The sequence below is a fragment of the Drosophila erecta genome, unplaced genomic scaffold (assembly GCF_003286155.1).
Source record: "Drosophila erecta strain 14021-0224.00,06,07 unplaced genomic scaffold, DereRS2 tig00000055-arrow-pilon, whole genome shotgun sequence".
In the NCBI taxonomy this organism is placed as follows: Eukaryota; Metazoa; Arthropoda; class Insecta; order Diptera; family Drosophilidae; genus Drosophila; species Drosophila erecta.
The window spans coordinates 12,130,001-12,151,345 of NW_020825200.1; the positions used below are offsets into that span (position 1 = coordinate 12,130,001).

The window sequence follows — 21,345 nt, forward strand, 5'->3', positions numbered from 1 at the left end:
CTATTTTTCACTGCTCACAGGCATCATTGTGATGGCTGATGCCCGTTGGATTAGCACATAATCATCATTGTTATACACCAGAATTCCTCAAGTGATGAAAATATTTGAACTGACCCTTGCACACATTTAATTTTGGCCGCCTTTTCGGCCGTGCGTCCAAAAATGCGGGTCAGTAGATAGCGGGCCAAAAGAAGAAAGAAAGCGAGTAAAAATAATCATAAATTGTTAACAAAGCACACGCCCCACACATTCATTTTTGTTTTTTTTTTTTTTTTGTTTTTGTTTTTTGCCAGTCGATGCCTTTTAAGCCGCTTCGTTAGCTGCTGCTGGTGGCAACGTTTAAAGTAACTTTGACCCTTTAGTTGTTATCCTGGAGGTTTGGGTTTGTTGGCAATTTTTGTTTTTAGAGGGGGACTTTGTATATGTTTTGGCCCGAGCCAAACCGCAAAGGGGGCAGCGGTTGAAGGGGGTGGGAATCTGGCCAACCGACAGGCGGCGACCGCCACACACACACAAACAAACCATTGAGCTTAACTTATGGATTATGGGCGTGCCCTGTTCTGCGGTGAAACAACTAAAGTGTAGTCTACATTTGGGCGTTCGAAAACAAGGGCGCGTAAAAACCGAAGGCAACGTCAAAATGGCATTAGCACCCGAGAGTGTGCCTGTGTATGGGTTTTGTGTGTTAGCTGCGGTTACAGCAACTGAGTTGTGGATGCTCCGGTTTTCTCGTCTTTCAAAGATTTTTTTTTATGTGCCTCTTTAGCCCTGAAAGCTTCTCATTAGGTAAGTGAAAAGAGATGGAAATTGGACCGGAAAGGAAGATTTTTCCAGTAAGCTAAGCGCTGCGTAACTTAGCACGTATGAACAGAAAATAATTTCGTCTAAGAAAAGTAGATTACGGCATTCGGCAAAACACCAAATAATGCATAATGCGATGGGACTAAACAAATAATTCAAATATGCCCATTTTGTATGCTTAAGCTACCTAAAAATTTGAGCAATATTCATCTTTAATATGTTTGCCATAAAAGGAACTATACGGACGCATAAACTGAAATCTTGACCCGCATTCGCTTAGCCATAAATGCTGACATTAATAGGCCAAAGCACTGGTATAATTTTTGCATAACAAATTAACTTGAAGTAGCACTCCGCCGCCACTAACAGCACAAAGCTAATCCACTTTTGCCGAAGGAGACCCAAGCTGGTAGAGATAGCTATATAATTAATTTCCAGGCAAGTTCAAATTAAGGCACATTAAAAACTGCCAGTAAATGAGGCGAGGAGAAGCGAAAAATAGACCTCTTTGCGTTATAAACTAAATGAAGCAAGCTGTAAAGTAATTTGAGCTACGGCATGCCCTCGATCGAACCATATTCATACGACGAGAATGGCAGGGAAAAGAAAATCGCATTTAATGCACAAAAAAAAAGGGAAAAAGTATCAGAAAAGTTTACTGAATGGAGCGACAGCATTCATTCGCAGGACATTGAGAGGATGCCGGACGTGGCCATTGTTCATCGGCTGTCGACGCCAATCATTCAACTGATTAGTTTGATTTTGCCGCTGCGCTATTTCCGTAGACAAAAGCGAAAGACAATACCAACTGATGTGTCAGTAATTTGGATGGACGAAGCTCCGAATAAAAGGTCCCACCGGACTTCAGCGGATATGACCACTGGGATGTCAGTGGGATACCACCGGGAATACACCCACCCCACCTGAAAATCCTTGTTCACTAATTGCTTCACCAGTTTTCACATTTTCCGGAGGACACTGTCGCATCTATAGAATTTTCGTAGTGCGCTTAATTAAATTATCGATTGGGCTATAAATGGGCAGGCAATGAACGAAATAGGAGCGTAAGGAAATTATATTGTAAATTAACAAGATATTTCGGGATTACCCATTCTTAAGCTATCCAAATAGGCTACAATAACTGGCTGTAAATACAAATACTCCGCAAAATCCAAATCCAGACATTGCAGCTCATAAACCCAAATTTTAATGAGCGTCGAAACCTCAACAGGAAAACAACACACACTCACGGTAACCACTTGGGCTACCAAATCTCTTGAGAAGTAGGCAAACAAACTCAAATATGAAAATAATTATGGATGTTTGGGGATTTAGGTAAAATTGCAGACCAGAGAAATGAGTAGATGTCAGACAAGTGGGGAAGCAACCGATAAATTTCATTGGATAAGTAAATTATAATTAAGCAATCGAACCAATTTAATATGAAATCATTTTCGGTCCAACTACATAGATGCTTAAAGATAATTGAATAATATACCGAGCACTTGTTGAATTTCCAAATTAGTAGGCAAACATTCCTCCTATATAATCATTTATATCTGAAGCAACCTAATTAATACACACAACATTAATTGTAAACTATGATTTGGTTCAAATAGTTGTGAGTGCTTAAATGACTGTGGCATTTTATGAACAGCTTGGACAATAAATATAGTGATATAGTAGCTAAATTATGTTGCCTATGAATAGTAAAATAGACTTAGATTTAAGCTTTAGGAAAAACATGTTCTACCCCTAAGTTGCCATCTAAGTGGCACAAGAAGTTCCTCGAGAATGGGTGATGGGCCAAAAACTTGAAAGTGGCAGCTGCGAAACTATTTAATAGTTGCACGTTGCAACACTTATCAGCCGAGTGTAAAGGAACAAAAAGCTTTGCCCTACTATGTTGCAAGCATATCGGGCAACAATGTGACATGCAACGGAATTGTTGAGCATACGCATTACAAGCCTCGCAGCCATGCCAACTACCCAAAACTAAGCCAACCAAAATGCCTTTCAATCACAAAAGTGAAGAATTTCCGCAGGCCAAGGACGAGAGGAACTATACAACAAGGCTCCTGCGATTGAACTGGCAAAATATGCTGGTTGGTAAAATGTTAGTGAGCGAGAGCAAAATAGCAAACTTGCATAAGGAAACATGGAGAATGTTAGTATGGAGCAAAAATAGTATGGAAACAAAATAAAAAATAATAAGGTTTTGCCATTTTTTTCCCCATTTCACTTTTGAAACAAACAAAAGGATACTGACATGGTAAGGCATGAATAAAGTTTAAAATACTGTCGAGCGAAGCAAATGGTTGGATATATACTCACAATAAACATAAAGAAAAAGTTTCATTTATTCACGAAAATATGATGAACAGGAATGTCAAACATTGTACGCGAAAAACGCAAGCACACACATTTATAAACTTTGTTTTCTGCGGGACAATTATGCAAAAATGCCTTAAAGGTATTGTAGATCTGCAGCATGAAAAGTTCAAATATATTACATCCAGCGATGTAATTGTAAATTATTTCAGGGACTAAACACATTTGGTATTCGTGTTTTTTGGTCACCGTCAAACCTGCAAAAAAATATTCTGATAAAGTTTAAGTTTAAGAATATAACTGCTAAATCAAACCTGCTAATAAAAAAAACTGTGTTATATAGTCGGGAAATAATAAAACATTTCCATCTCGGTTTTGCTTCCATAATTTTTAACATTTCTTGTGACTGGCGCATTAAATAATGAACTTTAAATAACATGAAAAATGTATGCTACCTCATAAAATATTTCTTCTGTCATGGACCTTTGCTGTCATGAATTTTTTTATCGCGAACCTTGCTCAACGTCAGTTACTGGCCATTCGGTGGGTGGCAAAAGTGGGTTGAGATGGTTGGGGCCTCCAGGGAGGCGAAACACGCTCGGAATAATTAAAGGATTTTTTTTCGTTAGAGCTTACCCGCTTAAAGTGGGTCACTGTATCATTGGCGTTATGTGGTATAAAATTCAGGATTGACATCGCCACCAATCCTATTGACATTTTAGCTTAACAATTCCATTTTATTTTCTAATTTTTAGGATTAAGTCAAAGCAAAATCTGTACTGAATATTCGAAGTGAGTATTTATTAAAATCTACAAAATTCCGTTCAAATGCATGGCGCGAAATATGAAAGCGCGAAATATCTTGGATATTAAATTGGAATAATATTTTCCTAAATAACTTGTAAAACCAATACCATCCATATAATTTGACAATTTAAGGCAACACCATTTCTTGTTTCCTTAGCAAAAGACGGCCAATTATTACTGGCAACCAAAGGGCACTGAACGACGTTTGACCTCAAAACGAAGGTAAAAATGAAAAATTAATATAATACTGCACTGCCCTGAGAACTAACCTGACCTGCATTTCTGGACTAGAATGGATAAAACCTGACGAAGCAACAACGGAAGTCGAAACGGAAATGAACAAAAAATGCTTGCAACAGGGGGCAGAACCGTGGGTGATTGAAAGCATAAGCGCCACAGCGGATAGCAGAAAAAACTTTTTCACAAAAGTAAGCTAACTTAGACATGAAAACAAACAAACAAAACAATTCCAGTCAACGCAAAACCGAAACCAAACCAAACCGAACCGAACCGAAGCGAGACAAAATGAACCACGACGATCCGTACTGAACTGAACAAAACCTAGGTAAAAGTTTTTGGCCCTTCGCACTCTATAAGTAAACACAAAGCACTTGGGCGGGGCAAAAGTTGGAGGGGAGAAGAGTACGAGGTTCTGAGAATGGAATTGAAAATGAAAGACAACTTGACGGCGACTTCATTTCATGATTAAGTTGCCCATATCGATTTCCTTTCAACAGACTTTATGATGATGAAAATGGAAGCCCTTCTTCGGTTAGGCCACCGCAAGGACCTGCGCCTGCGGTTGTCAAAACCCACCAAACCCCCGTCCTTCTCAACCATCGCCACATGCACACATGTGACTGACTCACTCACATTCAAAACAATAGATGACGACGACGAGGGCGTAGCAGAAGAAACTGAAAAGGTTGCAAAACATACATAAATTGTGAAGGAAATGTAATTGTTAGGGACATCTTGGGACTGCTCTGTATAGCCAAGTAGTCGGGTAAACAAGAAGAAAAAACCCGCAGATGGCGCATGGAAACAGGAAGTGGGTTATTCCGAGGCCACACACTTTCTACACATATGGTTAGAGGTGCCAAAATATATAGTGAAACCTTCTTCAACTGTTTATAAAAATTTGCGCATTAAAGATGGCAAATATATAATAAATTTCACAAAAAAAAAAAATCGATAGCATTGAAATTTCACTCAGAGGTCTCGAAATACTTTCCCGTACATTTAATACAGTTTTTACGGAGTAACGGAATACATTGATAAAATGTTCGAAAATTTTTAGTTTTTTTGACCGTGATAAATGTGTGAGAAATTGTGTTGAAATTAGTTTTACGGTTTTACAATCCAAATTGCGTGCAAGTCAAATAAGTCTATTTACTACGTAAATTCCAGTAGTTGGTACAAAACCATCTCCTCCATATGGCAGATGTACAAGAGCAGCCCGAATGGGGCAAGAAGCTGTCTAAATTCTTTATAATACCCCAACGCTGGATTCTGGCCATCATGGGATTCTTTGCCATCTTTAATGCGTACACCATGCGGATATGTCTATCCCAGGCCATAACAGTGCTGGTGGTGAAGAGGAATTACACTATTTTCCACACCGAAGCGATCTGTGAAGCGGACGAAGAGTCTAAATCCAAAGATCAGCTTGAAGGAGGCGATTATGATTGGTCGCAGGAGAAACAGGGTCTTATCCTGGCCTCTTTCTACATTGGCTATATTGTCACCCATTTGCCCGGCGGCATTTTGGCTGACAAATTTGGCGGAAAGTGGACTCTGAGCCTTGGAATCTTCTTCACGGCACTATTCACTTTGATCACACCGGTCTGCATTGTCTATGGCGGAGGAGATGCTTTAATTGTGCTCCGCGTCTTGATGGGTCTTGGTGAAGGAACCACTTTTCCGGCCCTCAGCGTTTTGCTGGCCAACTGGGTGCCGGCAACCGAGCGAGGAATGCTTGGAGCCCTCGTACTCGGTGGTGGACAGGTGGGTAGCATAGCTGGTAACATTATTTCTGGATATATACTCAGCTCCATGGACTGGCCATGGGTATTCTACGTTTTCGCGTTGATCGCACTTGTTTGGTTTGTCTTATTCACGCTGCTGTGCTTTAGTAGTCCATACACGCATCCATACATCAAAGCAGAGGAACGGGCGTTCTTGTCCCAGGAGATTCCGCCCCCGGATAAGAACAAGCCAAAGACACCGTTTTATGCCATTTTTACGAACGTACCAATGTGGGCACTGATCAGTGCTCAGATCGGACACGATTGGGGTTTCTATATCATGGTCTCATACCTGCCAAAGTATATGTCAGATGTGCTGCGGTTTTCGATCAAGTCCAATGGTCTCTACTCCTCACTGCCCTACGTTACCATGTGGGTCATGTCGCTGGTCAGCGGCTGTGTGGCCGATCAAATGATCAAACGTGAATGCATGAGCACCACGAACACGCGCAAAATCATGACGGGATTGGCCGCCTTTGGACCGGCTGTCTTCATGGTCGCTGCATCCTATGCTGGCTGCGATCGGGCCCTGGTCGTCGCTCTATTTACAATCACCATGGGACTGATGGGCACCTACTATGCTGGCATGAAGCTCACGCCATTGGACATGAGCCCCAATTATGCCGGAACTCTGATGGCTATTACCAATGGCATTGGTGCGATTACGGGCGTGGTATCGCCTTACTTGGTGGGTGTGATGACTCCGAATGCCACCCTCATCGAATGGCGAATGGTGTTTTGGGTTGCGTTTGGCGTTCTTGTCGTCACAGCGATTGTCTATTGCATTTGGGCATCCGGAGAAGTACAGCCCTTCAATGACGGCACCAATTCGAACAAGAAGAAGGATGCAGCTTAAATAATAAATGTATGATTTATCTTAAAAATTGAGTGTTGATCTGGGTTAGGCCTTTACATTCAAATTGTTCCCTTAAAGTCGTAACATTAAACTAAATGAGCGAGGACATAACTGAAACCGTGATTATGGTAAAACCATGAATTTGCAAATTTTAAATGACAACAGTGACACAAAGAAAAGCAAAAAATACATAATTCATATTTACATTATAGCTAATATTTCCGTTGTCGCAAAAACCCCACAATAGTTGAAAAATTACGAAAAAAAAAAAAAAAAAAAAAGTGTCAGCACTTTGCTATTTCCCTGTAGAATTTACTCTGTTTACATATAATTTCCAAATGCATTACACCAAAGGAAATAAAATAATATTTTAGTCGATTAGAAAGTTTTAGGTAACAGGAAATTAATTGATTTATTTTTATGAAGAGGCTAAGAAAATGCATTTAAATGATGTGTTTGGGTAAAACCACTTTATAGGTGTCCCATATTTTTCAATGGGCATTATATGGTTCATTATTTACACAGTATCCACTTTGAGTTTTAGAATGTATTATTTGTTCGTTTCGCGTTAGATATGTGAAATTTTCCAGGCCATGTTCTGGCCAATGAACCGCATTCCACACCCTTTTATCCATTCGTTTAAGCGCTTCATTTGTAGTCAACACGAAAATTAAATCAATTATTTATGCATTTATTTCGTTCGACAACGCATGAAATATTTTGTGTGCTTGGTCAGCCGGCCATGATGTTTGCTGTGCAACTCTTTATATCGACTCAATTGTGAACAGATTTCGATTCTTTTGCGGTGGTGTGAGCAATTAATAAATAATTTCCGGCTTGATGTACATGCAACACATGACAGATAGCGATTTCCACCGCTCCTTGGCCCGAATATCCCAGCAGTTTGTCCCACCAAACTCAATATAGATGTCTCTTAAATAAATGGCTTTTAGTCATCGGTCAACCAGCCATGACAGATTGGCTTATTTACTTTTCTTTTACTTGCGCCAGACAAACTTGTGCAGCAAATCAACAGTTTAAACAGTCTCGTAGTTATGTAGTAATGACTTTTTTCTTGAAAAATTCATATTCGTTCCTAATTCCTATTAGTTCGAAAATGTAATGTAGAAACATAGATTAATGTTCTTAATATACTCCTAATTTATTTGATTTCCAAATTTCCTCATATATTGATTATACTCATACATTTACAGTTATGTGTTACCAGAAAGTTACCTGAAAATATAAAGAACAAAATTTAATTAGTTAAGTGATTTTGTATTATTGCTATACTAATGGGAGACATTTTAAAAATGGTTATGTGGGAGAAGCATGGCCATCAAGTGCCATAAAAATATCATTGCCTACTTCTGTGGGCACCTGAGTTATGCTCTCGGCTCTCGACTGTCAACTAAAAAGCCATAAAATTTGTCCTTAAATACCAGCATTCACATTATAAATTTTACCTTACCCAGTGAACACACCTTCGCACTTGGGCCACATGGGGCGGTTAGATCGTTAGAAGCAAGTTTAACTACCAGCTTCCCCAAAAAAAAAACGACAAAAAAATAAAAGCCCAAAGAAGATTCAAGAGACAAAGCCAAAAAAAGCGAGAAAAGTCAGTCAGTCGGAGGGAAAAAGGTAATAAATAAACAAAAGGTATAAAGGGGATTGAAGAAATTCGAAAGGAAACCTAAGTAAGGTTATAAAAATGCAATTTCCTTTTGCAATTCCTGTTTTATATTTTTTGCAAATGTACCAATCTGCTAGAACAAAAGTACAAGCTATATATGCAAAGATAGGTACATATATTAATATGCACGTATAGGGCCAAAGAAAATAAATACCAATAGAACAAGCTGAAAGCCGCTTTAGCCGAAATAACAAATGTCTATGCAATTTGTTTTAGGGCCAACACCAAAACAGTAATATATGTGCATACATGATTCGAAGAGAGAGAAAAGTGAAAATCTAGCGCTCAAAAGGTGGCGCTGGCCCCAAAGGTGAGTTTTGAAGCAATTTCTTTTCATTTTCAATTTTACTTCGTCTTTTTTTTAACAAAAGGTGCAAACAGGGACGCGTAAATTGCAGACGGGTTGCCGCAGGAGCCGGTTGGGGAAAAGTGCAAACAATTGCAGGCCAGGAAAACCTGGCGCAGCGTTCAAAGGTATGCAATGCAAAAGTGTACGGCTGAAATTGAAAGGCTGTTCGTCAGACTATGGGCGTGGCCTGCCATTCCCAGCGAGTTTTGGGCGTGAAATGTGTGAAAGGATAATGCCGGCAGCGAAGAAAAGAATTATTGCGCCTCCTTTCAAATGGTTTATTCGGCGGGAGGAAGTCCTGAAAGCTTCAACGAAAGGTAAAAAGCGAGCGGGAAATAAAAATCTTTCAAGGAGCTAGGCAAGTCAATTTGGGGATGAAACGCAAGCTCATCAGTGCAAATACTCCATTTCCAACATATAGCGTTCTTTACGTTATCAACCAGTAAACTTTTTGAAATTTCACATTTCAATTTCAAGCAAGATCTACCAAACCAACGAATTTACTTTCAAGCTTTTATACTCCATTTAGGTTTTTGCTCGACATATCTGTAGTTTTCAAAAATAAAAGAAGCAGTATTACTTGCATTGCAGTAAATTCTCTTAGTTCTGATATCAACGGCCTTAAAATAATAAATCGGTCAAGTCGGTCCATAGGTAAATCAGTTTCATTATGTAATATAAACGATTTCCTACTTAAGGAACTCCCCTCGCTTGATGGCTTGCCAAGGAAGATGTGCTTGCTCAACAGTTTGCTCTGCCATTAAACTATCGCCTCATTGTTGGCCCGCTCTTCCTCTTCTTTAGAGCAAACAGAGGAGCTGAGGGCTGAATGCGCGTTGGCCTTTATCTGCCCTGCATATCAAATGAGCCAAGACGACCAAAGGAGATGGAGCCGAGGGACTTGAACGCGTCGCAGCTCCAGTTTACGGCATTTCTTTAGCTCCATCTTGATAATGACCAGTGACCCCAATATGGAACCAAGAGTCACCCCACACACACTTTCACTTCCTGTGCCAGAGACCGCAAGTCCTGCCCCCACCGCCCCCTTTCCGCCAGTTCACAAATGGGCACAGAAGTGCGCAAAAGGATTCTCTTGGCAACACTTTCGCTACCATGCATGCATTTAATGTACATTTTTCACACTAAACACGTGCATAAATCATCACGGGGCCTAAAGCTCAACTTTAGCTCAAGGCTAAGCTTGTTGCTGCTGCCTCATTCTTTTTCCGTAGTAATGTCACCTGCACATTGAGGCCAGGCCAGATGAATAAATCCGACTGAGGAGCTGCCACAAAGGTAACTCCCCTTGCAGACAGAGAAACGAACTCATCTCTAGTTATGCTCTCAATATTAAAAAGATCTCTTAAATAAATTAAATGAATCTAACATAATTTATTCAATTTGTTTAAGCAGGAAGATTAAAAACAACTATTGCCTTTTCAAGAAATACAATTTGAAGAAATACATGTGTATAGGCACAAATAAAGACCAGAGTAAGTATTTGAAGTATATTACCATTTTATTTAAAGTAATTGAACTTTTGCAGGAGCATTTTCTTTGTTCCAGTGCATGGAATTGCATGGAAAATAATAATTATAATGCACAGGCGGCAACCTGGCAGAATGTCGCACACCCAGGATACTTGTCCTGATTATGTGGCATCGCAGCAGCAGCCTAACCACCAAAGGACAGCCACAGCTGGTGGTTGCAACCAGCAGCTGCAACTTGCAATATTGCAGTTGCCCTGCATTTCGTGCTCCTTCTGGCGAACATTTGTTGTGACAGACTGGTCCTTCCATGGGGAGGGAAAGGGGAATGGAAATGCGACGCGAAGGGATGCGGTACTGTGGGCATGGGAGATTGCATGCGGAGGCCCTTAGCCATTTAAATTTATGTCTATTTGCGTTGGCGTCTGGCAGTTTCCCAGGGATATCGTCTAGCCCTAAAGGGGTTTGTATTCGTCCTTAATGATACTCAAAATGGTTATCTGGGCGTTGATGTGTTTATCGGTACATTTATGCTAAATATGGAGTTGTCCATTAATTTACACATTTTCGGTTTAGTCCTTTTCAAAACCATTTTAGCATGGAGTTGCGTACTATTAATTATGTTTAAATTACAAATTACATATAGTTTTCAGCATTTTGACTGTAAACATCTTATTTAAAGCCGTTATCCCTCTGTTATTGACCAAAACTCTTAAAAGCTGCGATTTTCACAAAAACCTAATTAGCCAGATCCTTGGGAAATTTTTTTACCTAAAATAAATTTAAAAAGTTTTATACTTGAGTGGCCAAACATCTGGGACCGTTGCTGCCAAAAAATTAGAACCTCCTGCCGGCCAAAAACTTAAAACTTTAATTAGCCACTCCAAAGTTGGAAGGATCCCATGAACAGAGGCTGCTAGATTTTTCCATTCCATTCTATTCGTTTGTTTTATTTTTGTAGCTTAGCAAGCACTTAAGAGCTAGAATACACTTTGAAATAATTAGTGGCATTAGCCATCGAGTAATTTTAAAAATTAATCAGCTAACAGACGAGTACATGTGCTCATTTAGGAGCAGACTGTGCGGCATGGTGATAAAATACAAGAACCCAATTAGCACTTAACACATAGGAGCAAACAGTTGGGTAAATAAATGGTAACAGAAGCTCAATTGATGGCCGGAGCACGTGTCCCGGCATTACGTTAAATGTTTTCAGCAGAAGTAAAGGGAAAGACTTTCAATTTCCAAGGCAGCCAAAAAGCCAGACATCAGCGAAAAAGGCAGCAGGCAACTTGGAAACTAGCACAAGGACGTGTGCCAAAGCGCCACACAAACAGCCAAAGGCACAATGTACAGACACATATATAAGTACGTATATACATATAAAAGAAAGGGCATACGATTCGCTTAACCCACCATCACTTCATCCTTCAGCCTATTTGGTCCTCAGCGAAAATCTAAGCGCTCAAGTGGCGCACGTGCTGTGCGCGAAATCAATATTTACACCCAGTAGAAAAAATAAAACTTTTTGGCAGTGGATCTTATTGGCGGATATAGGGAGTACCTACTCTTCAGGGAGAACTGGTGCAGAAGATTTATTTCCCTATTAGCTATTGGGAGTTGAGTAATAAAGTGAATTCCAATGGGTAATCAAAACACAAAAGTTTCCATTGTCGATCGTCTAGAAAGGAAGCATTCCGGGATCATTAGATTAAAAACTTTAAAAGTCTTCTAATATACAAATTTTCTCACTAAACTAAATTTTATTAGTATTCAAATTGGGTTGCATTTCAAATTTTATTTAATTCAACAAAATGGACCACATAGAACCGCGTCACTTGACCAGTGAATTTCGCTTGTGAAACTGAATGCAGCCATGGGGAAAATCAAGTGGAATACGTATATTGGGAAAATCAACTATTGGCAGGCAGCTGTCAGCTGCAACCAAACGGGAAAAGCACAAGGAGCTGGAAGAATAAAAGTGAGACGGAGAAGTTGGTTGCTCAAACAAGGAAAACAAAGGAAGGAAAACCTTCAAGGCTTCAGTCCAAAAGGGAAAACTGTCTCGGAAAGCAACTTCTCTTCAAACAAGGGGTCCTGCGTGGGACAAGGAGTAGGAAAGCCATAGTGGAGCTTATAAAAACATTACATCATAAGCATTTTTCCGGAGAATGAGGCAAAAATATCGCGAGTATCCTCTCCGACTGTCTGTCTGGTCATGACGCCACAAATTCTGACAGTGAAATGCGCTTCTGGCAAAATATTTGCCAAAATCTAATAAATTACACACAGTCACAGGCAAACAAAAGCTACGAGGTCTGTTTGAGCACTTAGCGAGACCTGGCATTTCTTGAAGATGGAATTTAATTTATACTCTCTGACTGACAGAATGTCATTCGGTAGCTGAAACTAGATCTTCTTTGCTCTTAAAATAGCTCTACTATTTAATCAGCCCTCGAGTCTACCACCTTTTCATGTGATTATTGCTTACGCGCCAGACATTAAGAGTATGAATATAAATACTCTGTGTGCTTGGACTTAAAACTATCAAGGCATGAATCACTATAATTAGATTAAAGCTAGTCAGCTTGTCGAAAGAAGTTTGAAAAACTTGAAAGGGGAATTTGCGTAATTAAAAACTTGAAAGTGAATAAACTTTCTATATGAAAAGAAAACACTATAAAGGATTTATAACCTAACCGAGTACTTGAAGCAAGAAACTATTAAAATTATATAAGCATAAAAATACAAATTTATACATTGTTCATTAGTTTATATTGTTCAATGTTCTCCGAAAACAGATAAACTCCTGATTCCGAACTTTTTGAAGTTGCAACTTGACTTCCAGCAATCAATTCATGCACCCATTGAACCGAAAAGTTTGACGTAGAGAAAAACATGCTGGTCCAATTTCAACTCATCCTTGTCAATATTTCATAATGTTTATTTCTATGAACAAGTTGCAAGCATCTGTAGTCAAACTTGTCGCTCAGTTTAATTCAAACAGCACAACGAACTTCTGGCTCATTAAGCATATTTTCTACTTCTTCCTCTCTATTTTGCTATTATAAAAGTTAATGGTTCAAATGCTGGCAGCTTTATGATATTTCAAAGGTTATTAGTTTGAATGAAAGTTTTGTCTAGCCACTGTATCTTTTGCCCAGCACTCACTATCGTCATCTTCGTCATTCGTTTCGTGCTGGCCAAGGATAAAGTTTGCATCACACATATACATATAGACACAACTATAGATATACATATATGCAAATTGTTTTGTGATTTTACAAGGTGGCAGCGCGCGGTTTTTGGCAATATGTTGTGAAATGCGAAAACTTTTCACAGTATTAATTTGTTATACTTTTGAACAGGCCCAACAAGTCGAAAAGTTAGCAATAGTGTTTCGTTCAATTAGAATGCGAATGCCTCGATGGCCGAAAAGTTACCAGATGAGTTACTAATATGTTAATAGCACTCGCATTAATTGGACGTGTTTCACTTACAATATATTCACGAGTGTAAATGCCGCGGTGCGTTAAGTGAGTTAACTGGAAATGGAACGCGAACAGGAAACTTTTTTAATTGGGAAAAGTTTCACGGAAAGGGTTTCCTGAAGTTGACTAAGTGCAACATGACGCGGAGTAGGTGATGTGGAGTCGGTCTGGTCTGGTCCTTTCTCCAATCGAAAATGTCACAGCAAGTATTTTCAATTATAAAACTTCGACAGCCAGCACCTTTTGAGAATGACTCCTCAAAGTAATTATAAATATTTGCTTTCCATGAACGGAACCGTTTTTTTGTTTTTTGCGGACGTTAAATTAATTGAAATCGAGTAAGACTAACAGCATTTATTCAGATTAAACAACCACATGCGTTTTTCTGACATTCATATTTTTTAATAGTAATTCCACTCACAGGGAGGGTTTTTTAATTATAAGCATCCAGTCCTTTAACTGCTGTAGAGGTTGGAAAACATGGCCAGAAACTTTGTAATTACACAGATTTATTTGCATACCGAAAACTTACCTAAACTAGGCTTCATTTAACTAACGATTCTGCCGCTTTAACCGAAGCAAGTCGCCCACCACCCACCACCCACCGAAAACCACATCCACATTCAGATCCACTTCGCAGGCGGACCAAAAAGCAGAACCACATCATGTCAAGTACAAAATTGCCTTCACCACTTGAGAAACTTTATGCCGTTCTTCGAGTGCAACATAAATTGCCAACAGTTAGGCGGGGAACTGGTCAAACTCAACGAGACTTGTAATTAAAAGTAGTTCCCCGAAAAAGTAAATTAGGAAAAAGTGGGATAATTAAAAAGTTGGTCGGCTTAGTGAAGACATCGAACATTTTATGTAATTATTATCAAATGGTTTCCAACGAACTACGTTTCAATCACGAATGTTTCAGTTTAGGTTATAAGTTATAACTATTATTTTCACTAAATATTCAGCAAATGGAGTTACATGTAACCGCAATGAATACAATACTCTTATACTGTCAGCTATTTAGTAGCAAAAACCAGTTAATTACTGAGACTTTCGATTTGCTTGTCATATCTTTTTTCTTTGCTAATTTACACATACTTGTGATATATTTCTTGTTGGTTTAACAGAGAGGCGTTGACTGTGTAATTACTGAGTGAAGCTGCCCGCAGTGAAGTTTAGTCGGTTGTTCTCCGTTTAAAGTAGGGTGAAGACGTTAGCCTAGCACCAGCTACTAACTAGGAGTAAAAAGTAATAAGAATGCATGTAAAGCGACACAAAAACAAAACAACCGAGAGCTCGCCTAACAAATAGGCTTAGAAAAAATGTTAACGAATTTAAATTCACTTTTTTTAAGTTTATGCAAAAGGAAATTATTTAGAATATATTTTTTAGACAATGAATAAGAAATAATGATTGGCTAACATTGCAGCGCTTAAAGGTTACACAAAAAAAGAGTATAAACTCAATCGGTTTGGGCCGAAGTTTATCCCTCTTTTGTTGTTTGTTGTGGGTGTCGAAGCGCATGATGGCTGAAAGCATGTGAGAGTGTGTATTGTGCGCTTAAAGTACGAGAAACTGGGTTAATAATGTCATTTGCTGCACTGGAGGGCACAACAGTGATGTTGGTAACAACACCACGAACATGAGCCCTGAGCGTTTGGGCATTAGAATTTAAAGACTTCCATTTAACATGGAATGCCATAAAAGCAACTTTTATTGCAAGTTTTCCGTCTATCATGGGAGTTTCCCATTGGTTCGTTCCTTTTAGAGAGCTGGTTTTGCACAAATTTACGCTGGTTAGATAACAAGTATATTGTTTAGAAAAATAAAAAGTAAATGAGATTGGCGTAAACAAACAATCCGCAGTTCGCAAATCACTTTGCTACATTTAGCTCATACAGATAACATGGTATGTCATCTTTACTTGGAAGGTACAGTGTCTGTATATAAAATTGTTGTATATTTTAATGACTCATTTAAATATCACTTAGCACGTTTTCACTGGTGTAAAACAAACATGAATTCGTTATTTAACGATGAAGAAAAAAAAGCAGAATTAAATTCTCTAGAGGATGATGCATGCGTCCCATTAACTTTTGAATGCTTTTTGATGATTTCCAATAGCTGGGCCTTTGTAAATTTGAGTGTTAAAGCTTCTGCTTGCCAAAACAAAATTTCAATTAAATACATTCATAAATTTATGAAGGCAGCACAGTAACAAACGGCTCAGTCTGACCTAGCAAGCCCCAAAGCATTTTTCATAGTCAAAAGCAATGAATAACCTAGAAAAGGGGTTTGTGGTAAATGAATCCCCTCACATCCTTCCATTTCACCCACTTCTTTCACCCGTCCCGCCCAGGCACATGTGCAATTTTTCACATATGGCACATATGCAAATATCAATACTGTTGCCATTGCCATATATGTATAAACCAGAAACTGGGTTATGCGCAAACTGAGAAATCCACTCCGAATACTCGCCATTCTCAAATTTGGTAACAATTCGTTGCGCATTGTTGATCTGCAGTCCCTATATTTTCTATTTACAATGCAATACTGAACGAAATGTGTTTTTAAGCCGCGCTTTAAGTAATAATAAACGCCTTTGTAAGATTTAATGGATTATATTTCAAGGATTATCTTTCAATTCACATTTTTACCGTAATCATTATCTCCACTTCGCTCTAATCCCATGTTTTAGATGTTAAATTTAATCGGCTAAACTCATGTTATCTTTTAATGACCTAAATGTCGTTTCATCGATCGATTTAAATAATAAATAAGGGATTTTGCGTTAAAATAAAATAAAAAAAACAATGGACAACTTTTTAGGCCGTTTTTTTGTTTTCAATTTTCACAAGAAATTCATTTCTAAATTGTTAATGAGTCTGTCAGCGTTTACCATGTTTCCAGTTGCCAGTGCGCGACTGAGCGTGTTAGCTAAACCATGACAGCTAGACCCCAAACTCCGCTTCGGTGCCATCATGCCGGTTTATGTGGGGATTTTGTTCATACATACATAAATAAGGAATCCATTATCAAATGGCGTTGCTAATATAGCTACAGCCCCGGCAAAAACCACAGCAGCTGGGTAGCCATGCCTATGACGATGGCAACGCCAACAAAAAAACATAAAACAGCGGAGACAATGCGAGGAGCGCATTACAAAAGTTGCGCCTGCTTTTTGCATACAACTTACTTTGGAGTTGGAAAAAAAAAAATACAAAAATATATATATATGCATATTCGTACATACTTCTGATTTATAAGCACGCTCTTTTGCACACAAGCCCTGCACATTTATAATGAGCATATTGCCAAAGCAGAACTAAGGAAAAACGCAGAGGAAATGAAGGCCAGAACTGTGATCGAACACTGGGCTCAACATTGTATTATTAGGTGATTCTTATTAAATTTTATATATATAATTATTGGAATTCTCTATTATTTGATTAATACAAATATTGATCAAATGAGCTGAATTAATTTTTACGGTGGCTCTTAGTGAGCAAAGTGCGCGTTCTTCGTGAATGTTTTGATTTTCGTGCCCACTGTACGGAAAACAGTTCGAAACTTTTTCATTATGCTGATGGTTCTTCCTCCTGCCCGACTGCTCTATGTACCAGGTAACTTCCAGCCTGAGTACTCCCAAGAGTTTCAACAGGCAAACCCGGCCCATTGCTGTCTAAAATTTGAACAAAAAAAATTGAAAGAAAAAAACTATAAACCGTAGTTGGGAATTGCCTTCGTCTGGAAGTTGGCAAACGGTTTGTGACGACGACGACAGCGCCGACACTAGCAATTAAAAATGTTCCACAAAAAGTTGCAGGCAGCCAGCGACGCCCACTTTTGGCACTGAATTTTGTGGCAGCAACACAGGAGCAGGGCAGCCACAAACTTATTAATTTAACAATTACAAAATAAATTGTGAGTGCGCCAATTAATTTGCGGTCGGTGAAGATACACACAAAAGAGGGTAAGGACGGGCACAATTCGGTAGGAAGATGAAAAAGTCGTCAGCATCATTAGGTGACATTTGTGTTACTTTCCATTGACGTTAATTGGTAAGGGAACTCGTCTGGAGTCTGGAATCTGGAATTTGGAGTCTGGAGCCTGGTGTAGGCCAGGCTCGCCTGTTTGGCCAGGAAAAGCACTTCGAAGAGGTTGGGAAAACTCCTATTAACGAGAGTCTGTGATAATTGCTTTGATTGTTTGCCAAAAATGTCCAATAGACGTGAGGAGATGAGAGGAAAATGCTGCTATAGAAAGGCAAGTGCCAACTTTGCTCAGACTTCCAAAGACTCACCAGAAGTACTTTTCCACATTTTGTATGCCGTGAAATTCTGGGATGGAAAGTGACAATATTTCTGAAATACCAAGCAGTTCCCAAAACTTCGTATTTCCTGTTTTTATAGACATTAAACCTGCGAAGGTAGTTAAAGCTTAAAGTTAACTACCTTACAATAGACAAAGAGTTAAAATGACAGTACATAGAATTTATTTACAGTTGACCCTTGGAATAATTTTACCATTCCGATCCCAGAGAAACTATCTGGCAAACAACAACAAAACCATTAACATGAAATTACAAGGAATAAATAAAGTAGATTCCTGTTTTGGGCTTTCTTGGGCTCGGAAGCCAGCCCAAATTTATAGGCAACATAAAATGGGAGCAGACAATGCCAATAACAATAAACGAAAATAAAGTTTATGACCGTGCTAAACACAACGGCGAGCCGGAAAATGCCCAACAGAACTATAGATGAACAGATATTGATTTTGGTTGAATTTTTGTCAGCGCCAAGGATAGCCTCGTTATGGAAACTGCCCTTTACCAATTGTACTCCGGGCCAAAGTTGAGGCCTTACATGACTAGGAAACATTATCTTCATCATCAATGGTGTAATCATTTCACAATCTTGTGACGAACACAAAAGTGAGTTGCAAAAAACATCTCAGGTCTTAAAAAGGATAAAAGGCTGAAAGGAAATTCCTTATATACAGCTGGGTAATTTTTTAAGCCGTAATTTGGTCTACCCTTACAGTTACAATTTTATTTTAATACAACAACTGAAGATTTTAAATCTAGCACTATAATCAAGTTTATTTACAGAACAGTCCACTTTTATTGTAGTATAAATTGAAAGCCCACGTTCTATTATTTTTTTAATGTACCCCTTTGAGTGACGCTTATAAAAATGCCTGACAAGGTACACATGTCGAACAACATCGTGGAAATATTGTTGAAGGGAAGTGTTGCGAGATACACGCAATCAGGAGGGCCACAGACTTCTGTGGTATCTCAAAATGTGTAGCATACACAAGGGGGCGTCTTTTGTGGCACTGGGGATAAGTGATAAGCGGGTGGGTAGTGATGATGTGGTTTGTTGTCCTATTCGATTCGATTTGCGCCTCAGTATTATTTACGTTTCACTTGCTCAGTTATGGGATCGTCCTGCGTCATGGTCCTTCTCGTTTGCCGCTGGTGCTGTCAGAATGATGTAGCACAATGTGCAGACTTTCGAGTTGTGCCCAAGGAGCTAGCTTGTCATGTTGCACGTAACGACATTTTGAATTAACGAAGCATGAGATTTGATTATATAAACTGCAACAAGATAACCAACAGCAACAACATCTGCAATAGCAGCTCCAGCAATGACAACGCAACACGCGCGGTAGCAAATGCCCTTTAAAAGCCAACATGCGAACTGATGTCGATGCTAACGCTTAGCCCTAACCAATTCGAGTCTGCAACCCAGTCCCCACTTCCATAGTAATCCCCATAATCATCATTCTCGATTGCTGCACTGCTTTTCCGCTCCCTGCACTTGATACATTTCCCATTGCATCTACTTGAATATTCCAATCTCAGGGGTACCGAAGGGTGTTTATTATTGCGATTATAAACATAATAATGTTAAGAACCGGATGTGATGTGAAGCAGCAGTGGCACTGTTCTTGGGTATATTGATTCAAAACCTCATTAAGTCACCAATCAATTTAAGCGAAGCAGTTATAGATGGTAAGCCCGTCTCCTTGATATCTCTTTTATTTTAATCAGCTTTATATATTATACATGCCACTCGTTTCTTTGAAGGTTATAATAGAATAGATGTCGAGCTTATTAAAAATATATTAGCAACTCATTAAACCGCCTCTTTGTAATGGGTATCTGATAGTTGAGATGCGCAATAGCGTTCTCTCTTGTTTTAGATTACTTTTACATTTTATATATTACATATAAAAACCTAATTGGATTATACGATTTAACTAACTAACAAATGAAAAGATTTAATTGCTAATAACGAAGAACCTTTTTTACAAAAGTAATGCCAGAATGAGCAATAATTGAGATTCAGTTAGTTAGCTCACCTTGCACGCAAAGACAAAACAATTAACTCATTAACAAGTTGAATACATAAGATTTTACATACGATGTCTATGCTGAAGAACCCATTCCGCAACCTTGTTTTAACCACTGCCATTGTAAGTTGCCGCTTGGATGATTTGGTTTTCGTTTCTAGCTGTAAGCTAATTTCACAATCTTATTTGATTTGTTTCGCAGATTAGTTTTGCTTGGCGGTGCCTCAGCATTAATTAAAATCTCGACCTTGAGAAGCCCATATTGAATTAGTCTAAATATGAAAGAAAACCACTACCTTTGATACTTAAACTTTTTTGATTCACATTCTTGCCGAATTCCGAATTTGTGGTCTTGAACTTGAAATTTCTTCCATCCAAGGACACAGAGAGGCTAATTTTCTTCTTATTTGTTGTTTTGTCTGACTTGGCATTTTAATGGTTGCTGATTGTCAATAAACACAATATAAATATTCATGTATTTACTGTGTGTTTTGCAATACCTAAAGGGCAGAGCCTTTTTGCCTATTGTGTTTTTACGGCCAATTTATGGTCGCATGATGACATTTTTTGGCTTTCCCAATTCCAGGGAAACTTTTATGGCTTTTATGGTTAAGCGCTTTTTGTTGTTTTCTTGTTTCATCTGCTTTTCTGTTTTTGTTTATGATATACATTTATTTCTTTGCACGACAAATTCCTGTTTGAAAATTAATGGAAATACTAATTACAGCATCGTGAGTTTTTCACAAATAAATTTGCATGAAAAGAAATTATACAATACCAAATCCTGTCGATACATATTATTAGTTTAGACAGGATTTATTAAAAAGTTCAATTAAATATGCCTGTATGCTAACAACAATGTTATTAATAAAACAAACTACAACACGCTTGGATGCACAACACTCACATAGCTCATTTAAATATGAAACTACTAACTTTGTTCAACTTCACGCCCATTTTGCACAGAACAGAGCCATAGTTAAAGTGCTCTGCGTGCTAATGAGAGATGGTAAATGAAACCCGGCCGTGCTATAATCAGGCTGGATTCTGGCTGGTTCTGGTTCCTCTTATTTTCGCTGCAGCTAAATTAATTGCATACAAATTATTTAACAGTAATAAACATAATAAAACAGGAGTGGG

The 21,345-nt window shown here is 38.7% G+C and overlaps 2 protein-coding genes across 4 annotated transcripts in view; one reads left to right on the forward strand and one right to left on the reverse strand.

Moving 5' to 3' along the window:
• LOC6540795 (disintegrin and metalloproteinase domain-containing protein 10) overlaps positions 1–21,345 on the reverse strand; it is an 81,033-nt gene that overhangs the window by 35,035 nt on the left and 24,653 nt on the right. The window lies entirely within an intron of this gene.
• On the forward strand, positions 5,168–6,855 carry LOC6540808 (sialin). The gene has a single exon (XM_001969562.3). The coding sequence runs from the start codon at positions 5,377–5,379 to the stop codon at positions 6,820–6,822; it is 1,446 nt and encodes a 481-aa protein (XP_001969598.1). The 5' UTR covers positions 5,168–5,376; the 3' UTR covers positions 6,823–6,855.

Coding starts and splice junctions, on each gene's coding strand:
- LOC6540808 (XM_001969562.3), top strand. CDS start 5,377: ATGGCAGATGTACAAGAGCAGCCCGAATGGGGCAAGAAGCTGTCTAAA.